Source organism: Peromyscus eremicus, chromosome 5 (genome assembly GCF_949786415.1).
Source record: "Peromyscus eremicus chromosome 5, PerEre_H2_v1, whole genome shotgun sequence".
NCBI classification, from domain to species: Eukaryota; Metazoa; Chordata; class Mammalia; order Rodentia; family Cricetidae; genus Peromyscus; species Peromyscus eremicus.
In genome coordinates, this window is record NC_081420.1 from 136,171,847 (window position 1) to 136,193,047 (window position 21,201).

The 21,201-nt window shown below is 55.2% G+C and overlaps 1 protein-coding gene across 1 annotated transcript; it reads right to left on the reverse strand.

Moving 5' to 3' along the window:
• Positions 1-1,699: 1,699 nt before the first annotated feature.
• On the reverse strand, positions 1,700-20,539 carry Ccdc102a (coiled-coil domain containing 102A). Its single transcript, XM_059264591.1, has 9 exons — positions 20,441-20,539; positions 15,480-16,206; positions 13,885-14,111; positions 11,268-11,376; positions 9,044-9,160; positions 8,496-8,705; positions 4,775-4,945; positions 4,093-4,196; positions 1,700-1,861 (listed from the first exon to the last, which is right to left on the reverse strand). Exons 2-9 carry the CDS (start codon positions 16,059-16,061, stop codon positions 1,732-1,734), a joined length of 1,650 nt encoding a protein of 549 aa, XP_059120574.1. The 5' UTR covers positions 16,062-16,206; positions 20,441-20,539; the 3' UTR covers positions 1,700-1,731.
• Positions 20,540-21,201: the final 662 nt, after the last annotated feature.

Below are 21,201 nucleotides of genomic sequence, written 5' to 3' on the forward strand. Positions count from 1 at the left end.
GGGGGTGGGGGTGGGGGGTGGCTCTTTCTCCCTTCTTTCACCTGGGAGCCCAGGAGGGGACCTGGAGCCTCTGATACCCCACCACCAAGCAGTGAGGCCTGGGGAGGCAAAGACTCAGGCTCTGAGCTCTGGCTCCCAGCTGGGGTTCCCATCATCTCTGGATCCCAGCCGTGTGGCCTCCAGGGACCTTCCTGACCAGATCACACAGAGATTACTGCAGCTCTCCACTGTGAACAGGGAGCCTTTTTATGGCTCAATTTAACTTCTCTCTGTGCTAGGCTGAGCCCTGGCCCTCGTGCACACCCCTGAATACAGGAAGCTCACCACCTGCCTGTGAGGGCGACCCTAACATCTACAGAGCCTGTCAGGAAGGCAGGATCCCTGGATTCCCTCTGACTTTAGGAAATTTAAGTGTCTGTTGCCGTGACTCCAATACCCATTCCCTTCAAATTCTATATAAATCTGCTAATTAAGTTTGGAAATTAGATATCAAAAATAAAATTACCATCTGGGTGTGGTGGCACATGCCTATAACCTCAGTACTTGGAGACTGAGGAAGGGGATTGAGTTCAAGGACAGTCTGGGCTGCAGTTTCCTGCTAGCCAGACCCTACCTCAAATAAACAACCAAAAAGGAGGGTTTCCGATTTCCTGTGAGTAAATCTCTGTCCATCACCTAATCCTGCAGCAACCAGCTCTTTACTCTGCTGGCAAGTCCTGCTGCCCACGGTAGACCTCTGAGAACTTTAACATAGCTTTTAGTTACAAAATTTATTACTATTGTTATTAGTGTGTGTGCATCTGTAGATGTCCGAGGACTTTTTTTTTTCTTTTGGTTTTTCAAGATAGTGTTTCTCTCCACATCTGTCCGTCCTGGAATGAGCTCTGTAGACCAGGCTGGCCTTGAACTCACAGAGATCGCCTGCTTCTGCCTCCCGGGTACTGGGAGGCACCACCACCTGGCTGGGGTCGGAGGACTTTATGGAGTTCATTCTCTCTTCCCATCTTTATGCGGGTTCTAAGGATGGAGCCCAGGTTGTCAGGCGTATGTGATAGTGCTTTACCCAGTGAACTGTGGAACACTGACTTACAGATGGAAAACCCGAGGCTCACAGAGGGTGAGGGATGCCCCTGAGGTGGCAGTCAAAGGGCACAGATTTGAACCCATGAGGGTCTGGAACTGAGGCCTCTTCCTGTCCAGATCAGACGGGCACCACACTTCCTTCTTTCCCGACAGGCTGGACACCAGATCCCTCAGCCACTTAGGTGCTCATCCATGCACTCAATCCTGGACGCTAGTTCAATGTTCGGTGGGGGCGATGCTGACCCACCATGTCTCCTTCCCAAGTCTCCTGCAATTTCAGGACTCCGCCCTGAGAGCTTGAACTCCATTTATTACAAAAGTCTGAGATCGTGGTATCTTATTATGAATAGCCCCTGCCAGACCACCATGCCTCCCCCAACATGGTCCATAAAGTCCTACGCAGGTGGGGTCTTAAGACTTGGGTGATGGCTGTCCTGTGTTTATAAAATCCAATGGTCCAAGCAACCCTGGGGGCATATATACAATATACATATCCAGCAGGCTCCCCATCGATGCGGTGGGAGTAGGTGAGATCGCTGCCTTCCTGGGAGAGGAGGAAGTGGTCCGCAGCAGGGGACGACGGGACCCAAGGAGTGAAGAAAGCATGGACGGACAGCTGCACAATTTGAATGGTTTGAGTCGACTGCTCTAGGCCACCTGGATCTGCAGGTCCTCGTCCTCATCTAGGTCGCTGGCTCCATCTCCGGCTTCCTCGGTGCCAAAGCGGGTACTACGGATCTTCCCAAACAGGGGGGCGTTCTGCTGCTGCCTGCGGAGCCTGAGGGGTGGGGGTAACAGGTCAGAGCAGGGATCATAGTGCATCTGTGTTGGTAGTGGCTACAATTCCAACTGCAATGCACTCTGGGGCACCTGTGCTCACATGGGGGGATGCTATTGCCACCCCAATTTATATACAACTGAAGCCCGAGGGAGTTAAATGACTTGCCTAAAGTCACTCAGACAGGGGCTAGTGGGGTTGTCCTCTGGGCTGCACTGCCAACTCTGGTGTAGGTGGTGGACTTGGAGAGGTGACGGAGACGGGGTTGGTCCCTCACAGGGACCCACAGACCAAGGAATAGGGTGTGGAGCACACGACACGCCTAATGTCTGCTCAGCCCTAGTTCCTCACAGTACGATTTCCAACGGGGCAAAATGTGCTGGACAAACTTCGCCCGCAGGACAGGAGGAGGCGGAGAAAACGCACTGCCCCCAACAAGGCAGTTGCTCGCGTATCTTACTGGAAGGCATGAATTATTAACGAGGCAGGGAGGGGCGAGAGTGTGGCTCCATCACTGCACAGTGATTTAGTGCGCTGTCCCGGAACATTAAAGCAAGAAAAGTTACAAACTGAAATGAGGCAGCAATCCTGGGTGGCCCTGCCCGCCCCCGACAGAGGTGCTGGGGAGGCTGAGCAGAGCCAGTCTGCCCATTTTGGGAGTTTATGGCTCCCCAGGAATGTGGCTGAGACTTCTGGAAAGCCCCAGGCTGAGTGAGTGGCCTACTGGGGGGGGGGGGGGGGGAGTGTACAGGGTTGGACCGTGTGGAACTGGGCATGCAATAAGCCTGACTCACATCAATGCCTGGGCCCTGTATAAATTTCAGGTGTCACTCCAGGCTAGAGGGAAACTGAGACTCTGTTGATTATACCACATAACCGTGAGGCCTGGCTCCAAAGCTTCTCCCAACCACAAGCTCTCAGCACACAGCAGCACTAAGTAGATGCTCAATGAGCCCACTGCTGATAACCAAGAGATTGATCCCAGGAGGCCACCCACTACTGGGCAGTCATCCAAGGGCTTCCCTTTGGTCTTCCAGTCCTGGGGGGAAAGAGCGCCCCCTTCTTTGCCTCACAGCAGGCTCTGGACATAGTATCTCTCTGGCCCACACCTAAGTTCCCTTCTGGGAGAGGCAATGTGAGTGGCCAATCAGTGCAATAGTGACTCAACATTTGGTGGTCCAGATGCTTCCCCCAGAATTCTCATGCAGCCCAGGCTAGCCTCCAATTCCCTATGTAGCTGAAGATGACCTTGAACTTCTGATCTGCCTTCCACCTCCTGAGTGCGGGCATCACACCCGTGTAAACCCATGTTCAGTGTATGTGGTGCTGGGGATCAGATCCAGGTGTAGAATATCTGCAGCAAGCTACTGAGCTGCATCCCCCGCCAGGTGCAAATGACATCACAGCATCTGTTTGTTGGCTCTTTTAAAAGATTCAATAAGCTCTCTTCCACAGTGACAGATCTCCCTCGTCTTTTACAGAGGGGGAGCTGACCACGTAGGGTTCAGTGTCCTGAGGGCACCCAGCCTTTCCCCTCCCCAAGAATTCTGGCTGCAGGACCCGGGTCCCTCCACCCACAGGTAAGAAGGCAGGTATGGGTGTGGCCACACTGGCTACACGCTCCTGGGGCTTCCCAGCTATGACTCTGGAGGGCTCTGCCTGAAGAGCTTTGGCATGTCTAGGTGGTCACGGAAGTGAGAAATGTATGGAGGATTTAGTGTGGGGACAGTGGGGTGGGGACAGGAGGGGTGGCGGCGTGCCAAGTGGATGGATCCAGGCACCTCTCCACTTCCTTCGGGGGGCTGAGGCTTCCTGCTACAGCTGAGAGACTTGGCCTGCCACTCTGTGCCCTTCCCTGCCCCGCAGCCTTTCATATTCCCACTGACCCTTGGGGTCACCCATCCCCAAGACCCCGGGGGGTTCTGCTGCTTCTCGCCAGGGATTCCCAGCATCACTGGCCCTGCCCAGAGCCCGGCCTCCTTGGCAGCCCTCCATGGACTCACACCACCAGCCCGTCCACCCGAAGGAGACAATTCTAGAGGCCCCAGCTGGGATGTCTTCCTGCAGCCACTCCCCACCGGCTTCCTGGCCCTGGCCCTTCCTGTGCAGAGGGGACAGGATTCTGGCCCCAGGAGCTCTTCCTTCTTGGTCTTCCCCTCCGGCTCTCTTGAGAGTTCTGGCCCTTGCCCTGTGCATTTAGGGCCCTCCCCCAGCAGAGCACCCCTGCCTACCTGGACTGCAGGTGCTCCAGCTGCACCTGGAGGTTCTCGCTCAGCTCTGTCTGCTCATCCAGGGACCGCTGTAGCTTCCGGGCCTGGTTGTGGGCCTCATCCAGCTGGGGCGAGCAGGACAGAGAACAGGAGGGTCACCTTGGGCAGAGGCTGCCTGCCTCAGCCACGTCCCCCCGTTCTGCTCTGGAACTGTGCTCGGTTTCCAGCTCTGGTTCTGAAGGCTCCCCAGGACCACTTCCATTCTGTTGTCTATTACTGTAGGCCACCAGCCTCCAAATCTAGCCAGCATGCATCAAATCTAGCCAGCATACCCACCTACGCAACTACCTGGCCACATAGCCATACCCACCTGCTTCTCATGAGATGCCCTTCGTTCCCTGTCCCTTCACCCACCTAGTCGTCATCAATCTGTTTGTGCACCCATCATCTATCAGCCACCTGTAGCTCGTTCATCCACTTCACTGTCCATCCATCTGTCCGTCTAGTCCTCTGTGCACGTGGAAGCCTCTGGCCTTCTACCTAACCATCTACACCTCCATCCACCTCACTTGCTCACTCACCTCATCCACCTTCCTTCCCCTCCATCTGCCCTCGCCTGCTCACTGCCTCAGTTGCCAGGCCCCAGCACACAGTAGCACAGGTGGGCATACGGCCCACCCCTCTCAGGCCTGTTGGTACTTGCCTCATCCTCAGCCTGGGCAAGCTCTTTCTTGAGCTCCTCCACCCGCAGCCGCAGCTTCTTTACCTCCGTCTCGTGCTGCTCCACACGCCGATTGGCGTGTGCCAGCTCTGCCACCTTCTCCTGAAACTGCTTCTTGAGCTTGCCATGCAAGTGTTTCAGATCTGCCAGCTCCTAGAGGGGCGGGAAGGCTCCGGTCGGTCGCAGGCTCACTCAGGGAGGCCATGGGCTGTCAGCTAGGAGGCCCTGGCATCTCCTCTACAGGAATGTCACACCTGCTGTTGAATGTTAAGGCTTAGTGGTCAACCGGGGGTTGGCAGTGCCACCTAGTGAGGTGAGGAGGCTGGGTGGGTGATCCAGTGGCTCCACTTGATGTATAACTGTAAGGAGCCAGGAGGGTGTCCAGTGGGCTGTGGAGCTTCTGGGCAAGCAATGAGGTTTACAGTCTTGGTGACAAGCATGTGGTGTTAAACTTCTAAGTTTGGGGATGAGCTGGACTGTGGAGTAGGTGTGCATGCGGCACAGGAAGAGACCTGAGGTCAAAGTGGGACAGCCAGGAAAAGAGATGGCCGCCCTACTCTGGGGTGTCTCCGTTCCCATCTACGGGGGGTAGGGGGTGGAGTGGTGTTAGCCCTGTCTTTACTGTCTCCCTCACCTGCTCCAGGGTCCGGCTGTCTACCTCCCTTGCAGCCTTGGGAACGGCAGGGGCTCCCCCCACTCCGTCCTACCACCGCCTTCCACCTGGCCGCTGCCCATCCCACCTCCGCTCACTGCTCTCACAACACAGCCCACGGTTACTGCTTCCTCCACCTGGGCCCCCCATCACACCCATCCAGAGTCCTCACTCTACCCTCTGCAAGGTCAGTTTACCACCAGTTAACTTCTGCTTTTCCTGGAGACCTCAGCTCCAGGTCATCGCCCCTCCCCCTCCCCCACCCAGGAAGCCTTTTCAGGACCAGGCCTGACCGTATGTGATGGAGAGAGCGATCTGTCCCTCTGAGCCATCGGATTCACGGACTAGGTGGACACACCTGTCTGCCCACTGCCGTCACTATCATCACACAGTAGGTGCCCACTGCCGTCACTATCACACAGTAGGTGCCCACTGCCGTCACTATCACACAGTAGGTGCTCACTGCCGTCACTATCACACAGTAGGTGCCCACTGCCGTCACTATCACACAGTAGGTGCCCACTGCCGTCACTATCATCACAGTAGGTGCCCATTGCCGTCACTATCACACAGTAGGTGCTCACTGCCGTCACTATCACACAGTAGGTGCCCACTGCCGTCACTATCACACAGTAGGTGCTCACTGCCGTCACTATCATCACACAGTAGGTGCTCACTGCCGTCACTATCACACAGTAGGTGCTCACTGCCGTCACTATCACACAGTAGGTGCCCACTGCCGTCACTATCACACAGTAGGTGCTCACTGCCGTCACTATCACACAGTAGGTGCCCACTGCCGTCACTATCATCACACAGTAGGTGCCCACTGCCGTCACTATCACACAGTAGGTGCTCATTGCCGTCACTATCATCACACAGTAGGTGCCCACTGCCGTCACTATCACACAGTAGGTGCTCACTGCCGTCGTCACTATCACACAGTAGGTGCTCACTGCCGTCACTATCACACAGTAGGTGCCCACTGCCGTCACTATCATCACACAGTAGGTGCTCACTGCCGTCACTATCACACAATAGGTGCCCACTGCCGTCACTATCATCACACAGTAGGTGCTCACTGCCGTCACTATCACACAGTAGGTGCCCACTGCCGTCACTATCACACAGTAGGTGCCCACTGCCGTCACTATCAATCACACAGTAGGTGCCCACTGCCGTCACTATCACACAGTAGGTGCCCACTGCCGTCACTATCACACAGTAGGTGCTCACTGCCGTCACTATCATCACACAGTAGGTGCTCATTGCCGTCACTATCATCACACAGTAGGTGCCCACTGCCGTCACTATCACACAGTAGGTGCCCACTGCCGTCACTATCACACAGTAGGTGCTCACTGCCGTCACTATCATCACACAGTAGGTGCTCACTGCCGTCACTATCACACAGTAGGTGCCCACTGCCGTCACTATCACACAGTAGGTGCCCACTGCCGTCACTATCACACAGTAGGTGCTCACTGCCGTCACTATCACACAGTAGGTGCCCACTGCCGTCACTATCACACAGTAGGTGCTCACTGCCGTCACTATCACACAGTAGGTGCTCACTGCCGTCGTCACTATCACACAGTAGGTGCCCACTGCCGTCACTATCACACAGTAGGTGCCCACTGCCGTCACTATCACACAGTAGGTGCCCACTGCCGTCACTATCACACAGTAGGTGCCCACTGCCGTCACTATCACACAGTAGGTGCCCACTGCCGTCACTATCACACAGTAGGTGCTCACTGCCGTCACTATCACACAGTAGGTGCTCACTGCCGTCACTATCACACAGTAGGTGCCCACTGCCGTCACTATCACACAGTAGGTGCCCACTGCCGTCACTATCACACAGTAGGTGCCCACTGCCGTCGTCACTATCACACAGTAGGTGCCCACTGCCGTCGTCACTATCACACAGTAGGTGCCCACTGCCGTCGTCACTATCACACAGTAGGTGCTCGCTGCCGTCACTATCACACAGTAGGTGCCCACTGCCGTCACTATCACACAGTAGGTGCCCACTGCCGTCACTATCACACAGTAGGTGCCCACTGCCGTCACTATCACACAGTAGGTGCTCACTGCCGTCACTATCACACAGTAGGTGCCCACTGCCGTCACTATCACACAGTAGGTGCTCACTGCCGTCACTATCACACAGTAGGTGCCCACTGCCATCGTCACTATCACACAGTAGGTGCCCACTGCCGTCACTATCACACAGTAGGTGCTCACTGCCGTCACTATCACACAGTAGGTGCCCACTGCCGTCACTATCACACAGTAGGTGCCCACTGACGTCACTATCAATCACACAGTAGGTGCTCACTGCCGTCACTATCACACAGTAGGTGCTCTACATGTAGCCACTATAACTACCAACTGCTTTCTCTTACAGCAGTTGTCTAATAATTGCAATTATACACTGAGTATCTTTCATCTGAAGTGCCTAGGCTCAAAAGTATTTTGGTTTTCATTTTTTTTTTTTTTTTTAATGGAGTCTCATGTAACCCAGGCTGACACTGAATTCTCTTTGTAGGCAAGGATGACTTTGAACCTCTGATCCTGTTGCCTCTACCTCCTGGCCGCTGGGACTACAGGTGTGAGACATCACACTACGTTACGTGGTGCTGGGGATGGGACCCAGGGCTTTCTGCATGCTTGGCAAGTACTCTACCAAACTTTATCTTCAGCCTAGATTCCAGAATTTTTGGACTTTCGGGGTATTCACATATACATCAAGAGATCTCTTGGGGACAGGATCTGGGTCTAAACATAGAATCCATTAGTTTCACATATGTCATTAGGGCCTGACTGCAATTTTCTTTAGCATTTTTATCGCCCTCGAATTTTGACTGGGACCTACCACACCTAAGTGTGAAATTTTCTGCTCAAAGTTGGGGGTTTGGGAGCCTTTTGGACGTCTGGTTTGGGGATCAAGGAGGCTCAGCCTGTACTGCGGTTATCCACATGCAGGACATACAATAAGTGTGTTGATTAGCCGGACGGGGGCCCTGGGCATCACTCCCTGCCCACCTTGTTCTTCTCAAAGAGAGCGGCCTGGCTGGCCCTCAGGTCACAGTCCAGGGCACTGGCGTTCTGCCGCCGTCTGCGGGCCAGGGCCTCCTCCAGGTCCCCAACCTGTGCCCGTAGTTTCTTGTTCTCCCTCTCCAGGCCCAGCTTTTCCGTCTCCAGCCTCTCTCTGCGGCCCCACTCGGCTGCATTCTCTGCCTGAAGCTTTTCCATCTGCAATAGCGGGAGACACAGTGAGCCTCCTGGGGGCCAGGGGTGGAGAGACAGGCTAGAAGAACCCCCCCATCCCGAAGCCAAAAATGGCACCAGGAAGCAGATCCAGCTGCAGCAGCTATAATTATGCTGGGCTTTTATTTTTCATGGTGTTCAGGATGTGGGGGCGCTTCTGGGTTTTGTGTGGGAAAGGGGGTGCCTCCTGAAGGCTAGGTCCCTGGAGTGTGGCTGGCCCCACACAGCACACAGCACAGGCTGCTGTCTTTTTCCCACTGACTGCTCAGTAGATCCCCTGAACTGCTCAGCCCCAGGAACCCCTCCCTCCCAGAGTCACTCACCTCACCCCTCAGCTCAGCCATCTTGCGATCCATGCTAGAGCGCGCGCCCAGCTCATCCTCCAGGTCTTCAGACATGCGGCCCAATTCATCCTGGTGTGTTTCCTTTAGGATGCTGAGCTGCAGAGACATCACCCAGCCTGGTCATGAGGACCACCAGGATATATCCCAGAAGTAGTGCCGGAGGTGAGCACCAGCCAGGGTAATGGGGCCCCAGGGACCCGGAGTAGGCTGAATCTGGCCACTCTGTGCTTCAGATGTCTGTCCCCTCCGACCTCACCACAATCTGGCCTTTTTTTTTTTTTTTTTTTTTTTTTTTTTTTGGTTTTTTTTGGTTTTTCGAGACAGGGTGTTTCTCTGTGTAGCTTTGCGCCTTTTCCTGGAACTCACTTGGTAGCCCAGGCTGGCCTCGAACTCACGGAGATCCACCTGGCTCTGCCTCCCGAGTGCTGGGATTAAAGGCGTGCGCCACCACCGCCCGGCCAATCTGGCCTTTTGTGCCTGCACTTGACTGGGTCAACACACTGTCCATCATGGGAATCAAGAGCGAACTTTAACAAAGTCAGTTCAACCCTCCACACCGCCCGCAACACACACACCAACACCCCTCTGAGGGTTTCTTGGTGCCGTTAGGTAGAACCCAACTCCTGGGTTCTCACAAAGTCTTGCAATATCATGCTCCTGTGTGCTCCTCCCATCCACCTGGCCTCTTCCCACTGCCCACAAGACTGCAAGCCTAGGAGGCAGAGAACTTGCCTGCCTTCCCCACGGCTCTCAACACACACTGGTGGCCTAAACACCAGTGTCCATGTGTAGACATAAGAACTGCTGTGGGGGCCGGGCGGTGGTGGCGCACGCCTTTAATCCCAGCACTCGGGAGGCAGAGCCAGGCGGATCTCTGTGAGTTCGAGGCCAGCCTGGGCTACCAAGTGAGTTCCAGGAAAGGCGCAAAGCTACACAGAGAAACCCTGTCTCGAAAAACCCAAAAAAAAAAAAAAAAAAAAAAAAAGAAAAGAACTGCTGTGGGCACTTCTCCAAGCTGCTGCTCCACACGAGCACACAGCGAGCTCGAAGACAATACCGTGGAAGGAAGCCAGGCGCAAGAGGATTTTCTAGTCAACTGTACCCTGGTGCCTCCATTAGTGTCTTTACAGCAACTACACTTGGAAGTCTGAATAGTGTGGGGCCAGGCTCCTGGACCCCAAAAGAAGAAGGAAGATTTAAGTAGGCAGGGAGGGGGCTGGGATTCTTTTAGGCCCGGGGAAGACCAGGTTTGGGCAATCTTCCTAGGCGAATTCTCTGGTCTTTGACCTCTGTGACCCTAGAGGATCTGGTAGGACTTTCCTAGGATGGCTGCGCCCCCTGGTGGCCATACGCAATCTGTACAGGAGGCAGAAGCCAACATCTCAACCTCAATGGCCTCGCAGCTGAGACTGAACGTGAGGACACAGCTCTTTTGATTGACTTCTGTTTGAACTGATATACATTAGATAAATGTCACATCTGGCACCTCCATTCTGGTCACAAACCCTCTGAAATTTATCCCATCAATCCTACCTCTGACAGGATTCTCCAGCCACACTAGCCTTCTCTGTGTCCAGCATACACCAGGTGTCTGTCTATTCCAGGACTGCTGCTGAGCTCCCAGATCCCCTATCTTCTCAAGAATGACTTCACTCAGTCCCTTCAGGTCTCACTTCAAACAGCGTCTTGTAGGGAGTGGAGCAGAGATGTCGAGACAGGCTCTCACCCTGCATCTAAATTGGCCTGGAACTCAATCCTCCTGTCTCAGCCTCCCAAGTGACCTGCAACACCCAGCTCAGTTGTCATCTTACAGAGGCCTTCCTCGGCCTATCACCCTACCTCCTTCATGCTGTTTTGTTTTTGTTTGTATTTTGAGACAGGGTTTCTCTGTGTAGCTTTGGAGCCTTTCCTGGAACTCACTCTGTAGCCCAGGCTGGCCTCGAACTCACAGAGATCCGCCTGCCTCTGCCCCCTTGAGTGCTGGGATTAAAGGCGTGAGCCGCCACCACCTGCCTCTTCATGCTGTTATGATGCCTTCCCAACACACAGACCTTACCTGTAGGCTACCATCATCTCCCTGCCTTCCCTGGTACTAAGGCCGAGTGAAGGAATTCCACCCTAACCTGTCCCCCAGGCTGGAACTCCCCAGCATGCGGCTGCCCCCCCCCCCCCCCCCCCCCCCCCCCCCCGCCTCCGGCCTTACTTGCTTGAGCATCTCCTGCTTGGTCTTGCTCAGCTCCTCGTATTTAATCTTCCACTGGCTGAGCTCCCCCTCCAGCTTCTCAATGCTCCTGCTCAGAGCCAATTTGTCCCTGGGGAGGGGAACGGGAGAACACACGGGCTTTATTATTAGACTCTTCGTTTTGACTTCGTGTTTCAGGGGGGTGGACTAGCTTGATTTTGTTGTCATTGTTTAAAAAGTAGACTACTCTCCCACATTCTGTGGCTAGAAGTCCAAGATGAGGTGTGGGCAGGGGAGGCGGTCAGGAAGAAGCCATTTCATCTTCTCCCCAGGTCCTGCTGGTTACTGGTCCCTTTGGCTTTCCTTAGCCAAAGATGCAATGACATCCATAGAGGTATCGCTCCAATTCATCACAGGGGATGTTTTCTTCCTCCCTCCCTTCTGTCCTTCCCTCCCCCTACCCATGGGACCCCAGGGTTTATACATGCCAGGTAAGCACTCTACCAGTGAGACAACCTCCTCTTCCCAAGCCTTTATGTTGATTTTTTTTTTTAAAGTAAAATCGTATGTGCGAACCAAGTATATAATATATATGCTTATTTCCCGGTCACCAGAGCTAGAGAATATTCATGAACATCAGGTCATACCCTCTAAATGCCATCATCAAAGTCCCTGATGACCTCCATATTCTTTTTTTTTTTTTTAAAGATTTATTTATTTATTATGTATACAGTATTCTGCCTACATGTGTCCTTGCAGGCCAGGAGAGGGCATCAGATCTCATTATAGGTGGTTGTGAACCACCATGTGGTTGCTGGGAATTGAACTCAGGACCTTTGGAAGAGCAGTCAGTGCTCTTAACCTCTGAGCCATCTCTCCAGCCCCTGACCTCCATATTCTCAATCCATTGGTCAGCTAAGTGCTCAGTCCAGCCACCCACTCTCCGGTTAAACAGTGTCTCCTGGTTCTTTCTCCCCGAAAATGGCTCCCTTTCCTTACCCCCACCCCCTCTCTTCTAGCCAGCCCCTGAACCTGACAGAGCCAGGACTCCATGCCATAACCTTCTCCTTGCCCACCCACTTCGGATTCCCAGATTCCTGGCTTCCAAGGTCACCTGTTCATCGATGACCCCTGCCTTTTTACCTCTAGCCCAGACTGGCCTGGGCCTCCAGACCCATCTGCTCACAAATTGTCACCTTCCTGGGCCAAGCACAGCTTGCCAACTTCCTTTCCTGTCCTGCCTTCCCTGAGCCGGCTACCCTCTCTGCCACCAGAAGCAAACTTGAGGCCACCACAGGCTACACGGTGAGGTCAAGGTCAGCCTGGGTTCATGTCCTGAGGCTCTACTTTGAAAACAAAGGATGAGGGATGGAGATGGCTCAGAGGTAAAAGTACTTGCTGCTCTTACAGAGGACCCAGGTTTGGTTCCCAGCATCTAAAATGGCAGTTTACAACCATCTCTAATTCCAGTTCCAGGGGATCCAATACCCTATTCTGGCCCCCGTGGGCACCAGATACTCACACGGTGCACATATATACACACTGTGGTGGTATTGTGTTCCCCAAAATATTGTGCAGGCTAATAAACTTATCTGGGGTCAGAGACAGAACAACCACAATATTAAACATAGAGGTTAGGCAGTGGTAGCACACGCCTTTAATCCTAGCATTCCAGAGACAGAAATCCCTCTGGATCTCTGTGAGTTCAAGGCCACATTGGAAACAGCCAGGCGTGGTGACTCACGCCTTTAATCCCAGAAAGCAGCCTTTAATCCCAGGGAGTGGTGGTAGAAAGCAGAAAGGTTTATAAGGCGTTGAAGACCAGAAACTAGAGGCATTTGGCCTGGTTAAGCATTTTGGCTGGTTAAGCATTCAGGCTTCTAGCAGCAGTTCAGCTGAGAGCCATTCTGGATGAGGATTCAGAGGCTTCCAGTCTGAGGAAACAGGACCAGCTGAGGAATTGGCAAGGTGAGATAGCTGTGGCTTGTTCTATCTCTCTGACCATCCAGCATTTCACCCCAACAACTGGCCCCAGGTTTGATTTTATTAATAAGACTCTCTAAGATTCATGCTACATCACACAAATCACTCAAATACATAATTTTTTTTTTTTTTTTTTTTTTTTTTGAGTCAGGGCTTTTCAGTGTAACTGCCCTGGCTGTCCTGGAACTCACTCTGTAGACCAGGCTGGCCTCGAACTCACAGAGACCTGCCTGCTTCTGCCTTCCTAATGTTGGGATTAAAAGTGTGCACCACCACCACCACCACCACCACCACTCAGCCAAGAAGGCACACATAAAGTAAAATTTTAAAAAATCTTTACAAAAAACAACAACAATAAAAGACACTGTAGTGGGTTTGCTGATTTAGAATCTTAGATTTTAGTGCTGGAGATTTAGCTCAATGGTAGAGCGCTTGCCTAGCATAAAACCCTGGGTTCAGTCTTCATCTGGCAGGGGCTGGGGCCAGGGAGAGGGATGACAAAAAAAAGACCAAAACAAAACAACAACAACAAAAAAACCCCAAAACCCACCCCAAGGTAAGTAAAATCTGAGCTTGGGCCTCAAGCGATTTCGTGGGAATCACCTGGAATTCCAGGGTGCCCAGCTCCAGGCCCCCCGCCCCCCCCAGGACTCACTCTCTTTCCTTGAGCAGCACCTTCTGGGATTCGTCCAGCCGTAGCCGCAGGGCAGTTAACTTGGAGGCATCCTCCTCGGTACCGGCTGTGTCCTCCCAGGGCAGGCGGCTGCGATCCTGGCGGCCTGAGCTGGCCCGAGAGCCCCCAGCTGCCACACTGCAGGCGTCCCAGCAGCCCTCAGGCTCCTCTGGTCTGCTCTTCAGCAGGCTCTCTACCAGGTCCAGCTCCTGTGGGGACCAAGGTTGGGACTGCACCTGGCCCAGGGCCTCACCCTGGCCACCATCCTCATGGCCATCTCAGGCCCTGCCCTGGAGTTGGCTAAGTGACCAGGGGCAGGTGAAACAGTGTCTCTGGGCCCTGCTTTCTTCTGCAGCTTACTTCATTCTCCTTCTCTGGGCCTCTCCCTCACATCCTGGAAGTACACAGCCAGCCACCATTTTCCTATATCCTGGGAGGGCCCCCCGTCACCCCACGTACGCAAACATTGGGTGAACTAGTCGGAACAGATGCCGAAGTGGGGATTCCTACAATGGCTTATGATTCTAATTCAGGTGCAAACAGGGTCACAGGGAGATCGGCGGCGGCGCTGAGGACTTGTGGAGCGTTGACCTCCCATCCTCCTGACCTCAGGTGGTCCAGGTGGGGCACTCTGGTTGCCACTGGGGACAGATGGAAATACCAGAAAATTGGATCACAGAATAAAGTGCCTGGGCTGGTGTGCAGACTCAGACTGCAGACATGAGACTCCCTAAACTGTCCCTGGAGACTCCGGGGCTGTGACAACAACCAAACAAGCCAGCATGAAGAGCATGAAGCCTTGGAACCCAAATACTCAGCCACAGGGAGAGGGCTAGGCCAGAGAGGAGGGTGTCAGCTAAGTCTCAATGTTAGGATCTGGTGGTCTGGGGACCAAAGCCCAGACCTTGCCTGTGTGGCCTGCCCTTCACCATCATCCTGCTCCAGCTATACTAAGTGTTACCACTCACCCCCTGGAGCAAACCCAGCAGCTGGAGTAGCAACACAGACTTTGGTTCTGAATCTCCCTGTCTCAGGGGCTGCTGCAGGGACTAAGTAGAGAATGTAACTAACTATAGGCAGGGAATGATTACCACCACTCCCCATGCTCGGCAGGCCTCCAGCCTACCAATTTTTGCAATGACCACCACCAACTATGGATTTTGGCACTTCCCATAGCCGATTTGTATGCCTCCTCTCAGTCTCAGCTAACTAACCTCTTCGGGGAAAGCCTTTCTGAAGCCCCTCCCAAAGGCCTGGCTCGGGAACCAGGCATCCCTTCAGGATGAAAGAATTCGAGTTAGCTACTAATCTAAGCCAAGTCCACGGATCTCTCTATGCTTGGCGTGGAAGACTCTTTGATTTTGAAGGTGTGGGGGTGGACGGACCGCCAGAACATGGAGCTCTCCAATTCAAGGTGATCTCTACCTGCCCTCTCCACCGCCACCACGTGGGGCTGACAGACACCTCACTGGAGACCAGATCCTTACTAGCTTTTTTCACTGCTCCCTCCCACCTGTGACCCTGTGCAAGGCTGGCCCGAATGTCAGCCTTCTTCCAAGCCATGTAGCTGGGCGCACCTGGCTACCAGGCGGCCTCTCCGCCCCGACGTCACGCACTGGCTCATGCTCGCGCTCAGGATCCGGGCCGTCGTGTGTCTTGTCCACCGTGCCATGCGCTCCCCGCAGCCGGGCCAGCTCGCGGCCGCGCGCCTCGCACTCGCCCTGAGCCTCCTGGCGCTCGCGGCGCGCGCCCGCCAACTCCTTGGTGAGGGTGTCCAGACGCTGGCGCAGCTGGCGCACCTCCTCGCGCGCACGGTTGCGCTCGGCGCGCACCTTGCTCCACTTCTCGCGCCAGTTCGCCGTGCAGTCGGACCACCAGCGCATCGTCTTCTCCATCTGCGCGGCTCGCGCGCGCGCCTCCTCCAGCTCCCGCAGCCGCAGCTCCTCGCGACTCTCCCAGTCGCCGTCGGCCAGCAGGGCAGGCGCGGGCAGGGGGAGCGCGGGTGGCGGCCCCGGTGACGGCGTGCCGCTGGGCGGCGTGGGTGGCAGCGAGTCGGCCGGGCCCATGCGATCGGGGGACGGGCTGCCCAGGATGGTAAGCAGGCTGCTCTTGGACAGCTGCGGGGACTCGGCCAGCCGCGGGCTCGGGCCGTGGCTCATAGTGAGGCTGGGCGGGCCCTGGGTGCGAACTCGCCTAGGCTCAAGGACGACGCCGGGGACCAGGGACCTACATGGTACCACTGTGTGTGATGGACGCCGCGACCCACTGCTCTCTAGGATACCCGTCTGGGGCGCCTCTTCAGACCTGCGGGAGAACACAACCATTACTGGGCTGTGGCCACCACCGACAGTCACCTGATCAACCCTCTGTGCATACTCAGGGGACGAACAGGGCGGTACTGGCAGAAGCAGGAGGAGGGAGGTGTGTTCCGGAGTGGCCCCAAGGAAGCCAACAGGGGCCTTCAGCTACTTTCTCCTTGGCTCCAACTCCCCTCATCCCTTTAAGGCGGCTGATCCGAAACCTTGATTGTTGTCTGAGCTTCATGTAAGCCACAGGGCCTTTCTGGGCTTCTGCTTCTCCCCCTGTACAGGGTGCAGGGTGCAGGGTGCGGAAACCCAGGATACCTTCATCGGGGTGTGCTTTGGTTCACCTGGACCCTTGCTTAATTAACAATTAGCAGTTCCGTGGCCTGGGGTGTTTGGCAGGTATACAGCAAAGACTACATTTCAGAAGTCCATGTTTGGGGCGTGTGAGTAGTCAGGTAACCTTTGAGCCGTCTCAGAGTCTCTCAGCCTCCCCAGCTCCTCCGTGGAACGCCATTAACAAGCCCTCTGCTACTGAGCTGTGTCCCCAAGCCCATGTCACCCTCATTACTTACAGTTCCATACATATCTCAACCCCAAAGACACTGTGTGGACAGTCACCAGACAGCCACAAGGACCCAGGCTCCAGTTCCTGACAGGCAATGTGCCTTTTTTCTGACTCAGTGTCTCGGCCTGTGTGATGAGTTGGTAGCCTTGGCGCCCACAAGCATCTAGCATTTTCTGCATACACAGACACGTCTGGGAACATACAACGAGCATTCCTACCCACACAAAACAGGGATAAATGACACATACAGTCAGAGATGGACCCATGGGCACACAGCTATACAAACAGATACAGATACACTGTATACATGAACCGGCACATTAACGGCCCCCAAACATACACACTCCAAAGAGAACTCTGCACACACACACACTCCGTCTTCCCCATTTTCCTGGCCCAGTTCCATCAGAACAGCCCTAAGAGAAACAATACGAGCATCTGCAGGGGAGAGGAGAGGAGAGGGGTTGGCAGGAAGCCCAAGAACCAGCCCTGAAGTCCGGTCTTCCCACCGCCTTTCAGGAGAAGTGTGGCAGTAAGGGCTGCTGCCACATCCACTGCCTCGGAGCTGCCAGGCCTGGCATAGGGCTCTGCTTGGCTTCGAGAAGACTCCAACTGGCCCCTTCCAGAAATTCTAAGCTCATGGCACAGGAGCAAGGCAGACATCATCCAGGCCCCTAATGGCTTCCAGGTTGGGGCCTCCAAAGTCAGCCCTGGCCCCTCTAAAGGGTGGGGGAAAGGTAGGAACAGTGGGGCAGGGAGGCTCTGAACACCTTCTGCCTTTCTCTTCAGGCCCAGAACAGGTATGCACATGCATGGGGGAAGAGGTGGAGCACGTCTACCCCACCCCCACAAGCACACCTGTGCAGACCCTCCCCCCCCCCCCACTCCCGTGCAGCTGGCCTCTGCCTAGCAACACTTCCCCATTCCCACCCTACTCACATATCAGCCTTGGAAACACTCAAGTAGCTGTGGTAACCCAGGTACACACAGGCCCTGCTCATGCCTCATGCTATAGTCAGGCAGGGCCCAGCTGCCCGTCACTTGCCCCTTCCTGCCCAGATTTGGTGCCTTTTTCCTTTGGTGACATTATGGGGGGGGGGGGTCCTGATTACCTCAGGCTGCCATTGCACTCCCAGGGGCAGCTCAGGCTGGGGACAGCCCCACAGGCCCAGAGTGTTCCTGTCTTCATCCCTTCTAAAGCCAGCCAGTCCATGCTTCCAACCCAGGTGCCACTACTAGGAAATGCCGATATGCCCTGTCCCATCCCACAGCCATACCTGGCCAGTGACCTCTCTCACAGCATTGCCTTCCACTCCGTAGGGACATCTGTGCCACTTACAGCTTATAAGACAGGTTCTGCATACAGTACTTGCCTAGAGGTGGCTAGCGGGATGGAGGATGTAGCGCTCTACCATACAGCCTCGCATCGGAGCCAAGCAGCAGAACTGAGCAGGTCGCAGAGCTCCTGAACCCCAGCCATAACTCGGTCCCTGCCTGGTCCAGGAAACAAGGACACTGACTGGACACTCACTGCAGGCTACAGATTCAGTGCTGCCCATAGAAAGTGAGCAGTGTCTTCTTCACAGCCTGGCTGGGAACATCTCTCCCTCCTGTCTCCATCTGCAAACTCCAACTTATCCTTCAAGACCCACCTGCATCACCCCCTCGCCTGAGAAGACTTTCCTAACCTCTGGATATTTCATGCTTGCTCTCCTAAACACCAGAACCTCCTTGTTTTGGGAACGAACATACTGTGACGCTCTCAAAGGCTTCTTGGTGTTGTTGGCTGTCTGAACAGGGCTGAGCTGCAATGGATGCTGTGTGAATGTTTGCTGAGCCTATGGAGGGTGGGCAAAGCTCCTCTTAGGGGGTCTCCCTGTGATCAGACAGTCTGGGAGTGTTGTGTCGTCCTAAAAACCAGAAGTCGGTTTTCAGCCAGGTGCTGATACAGGTAGGTGTCTAAGCCCATCTGTGGTCAAGGTCAGAGTCAGACGTCTGAGCTCTTGCCTGATGAAGTCTCTTTGATTAGGGGGAGTGGGGAGATAGTCAGCTTTGTAGTCTGTCCTCAGTGTTTGGTTGGTTCTCTTAGTACCCGTGGAGAGGAATGAGCAACACTAAGACCTGGATGTGGGCCAGCTGAGGGGATGGGGAACCTAGGACCTCCACAACTCAGACTCCTCCCATGTCCTCTTAGAATCTTTCAGGTGGACTCCAGGGTAAGCTGAGAGCCACAGGCCTAGCTGTGGGTAGGGATTAGAGCCCAGTAGGAAACCGCAGGGGGACTGCCTGATTGGATAAGTGCAGGGCCCAAGGCTGGTCAGCCCGCAGATTGTGGGCGTCTGTCCCTCTGACCACGGATACTGAGAGAGCCCAGTGTACAGCTGCTGGACCTCCAGGAGAGAAACAGGGAGTGAGGGAGAGGGAGGAAGGCTAAGTCTCCATGCTGGAACAGTACCCAGGTATCCCTATATTGAACTGAGGAGTCACAAAACATCCTAAATCACAGATTCCAATTATTTTCCTTACAGCTTGGTCAACTGAGGCCTAGATAGACAGCTGCTTGCCTGCCATGGTACAGCATGCTAGCAGTAAACAGAGCTGGAAGAGTGGAATTGGATGCCTCTGAGACAGGGGCATGACTACCTGAAGAGCACCATGCCCCTGGGAGATCTTCAGACATTAGGCCCACCAAACAAATGTGGCTTGGGTAAGGGAAAGTGGACGTCTTCGTGGGCACCGACTCCAGCCCCAGGAGCAGCTCTTGGGATCGCACATTCGTATAGAACAGACGTTAACCCTAGCTTTGCTATTTGATATGCCATGTGGTATGTGCAGGTCCCTGGTCTCTGAGCCTGTTTCGCCACGTATAGAATCGAGAGGCACCAACAAGATTCTTAATACCTCCAGCAGGTAGGCGACTCCATGCCAATAAGAACCAATCCAACTCCCACAAAAGCTCAGGGAACCGGCCGAATAAGGGACATATCTCACCTACACAGACGGAAGCCGCGGGATGGGGAAGAGGCTTGCAGACTTCACCCCAGCACTACCAGGGCAGTGGGCTGCTGGGACCCCTCCCTTCTCTTAGCACCGAGCCCTTGCTCCACCTGTCCCTATTACTTCCCGAAGTTAGTTTTCTGCTTTCCAGGGCCCACGACAGCCTTAGTCCCTACTTGGTCGCCCCTTCGCGGGCTACCAGCCCCGCTCCCCCTAGCGGCTGGCGGGGGTGCGGGGGTCCGGTCCTGCAAGGCGCAGTCCCGCCCACCCCACCGCGTGGCTTCCATTGGCAGTGCCGAGGGTCTGGGCGTGGAGCCGTGCTCTGATTGGCCAGTGCTACCCGTCCGTCCGGCACTCGCCATGGTGACCACGTTGGGTCCCCCGGGAGAGTTCCACATTCCGCCCCCGCCCGCCGCCCCTCCCGGCCCGGCCGGCATTCCTCGGGCGCCCCCTCCCCCACTGTCCCGCCGGGGGACCCGGCCTCCGCCGGGGCGGGAGCGGGCTGGGGGACCCCAAGAGGGGTCTAGAAAGTTGGGCTCAGAGTTTGGGGTTCGTCGGGCCCCGCCCCGCCGCCTGTCCCCGCAGCAAAGCTCTTCCTTTGCGTGAGAGGCTCGGGGCCGCAGCAAATCCCCCGGCCGCCGTGACCTCCCGCCCCGCGATCCCCGCTCACCTCGGGCCGGGGCCGGGATTCCGGACGTCCGAGATGCCGCGCAGGGTGGAGAGGGCGCGGGGCTGGCTGCGGCGGCCGTCGGGAGGCCGGGGGAGGGCCGCCCAGTCTCCTCCTCCCGCCGGGGGAGGGGAAGGGGAGCGGGCGGGGGCCCCGCGTGGGGCGCGGCCTGCGGCGGGCTGGGGCCAGCCCGCGGGACCCCCGCTGGCTCACCCAAGCGTGGGGTCTCCCACGCAGGTTCCGCGACCTCAGCTTTCCCGCCAACCACGGACTGGAGTGGGCACCACGAGCCCACATGGAGAGTTACCAAGTCTTCACTTTGGTTAACTGCATTCTTCCCAGTGCCAGTTGTTGTCACCGACTGGATCTGGGCCAAAGAGTCCATGTCCTCAACGGGCCTCAATTTCCCTTATTTGTACAACCAAAGCGACCTCAGGCCTATAATGGAGCGTGATGGGGACCCACCCACACTGTGGAGTTTTTTCCCTCTGGTGTGCGATGGTGCTTGGTAGAGCCCTCCTACCACCTTGTGCACAGTCTAACTCTCTCCTGGGGTAGAGGGTCTGCAGTCTTGTCAAGGGAAGAGAAGATTAGGATGGTGTCTCCCCACCACATCCTGCCGCGAGGTCGATCTGTCTTACAGACAGGACCAAAAGTCACAGATATGTCTGGGCAGCTGGGCTGCGTTGATTATTGTCTAGAAGATAAAAAATTATGGAGATAAATAAGTCATACCTTTTGATTAAGAATGTTTCAATTCGGGA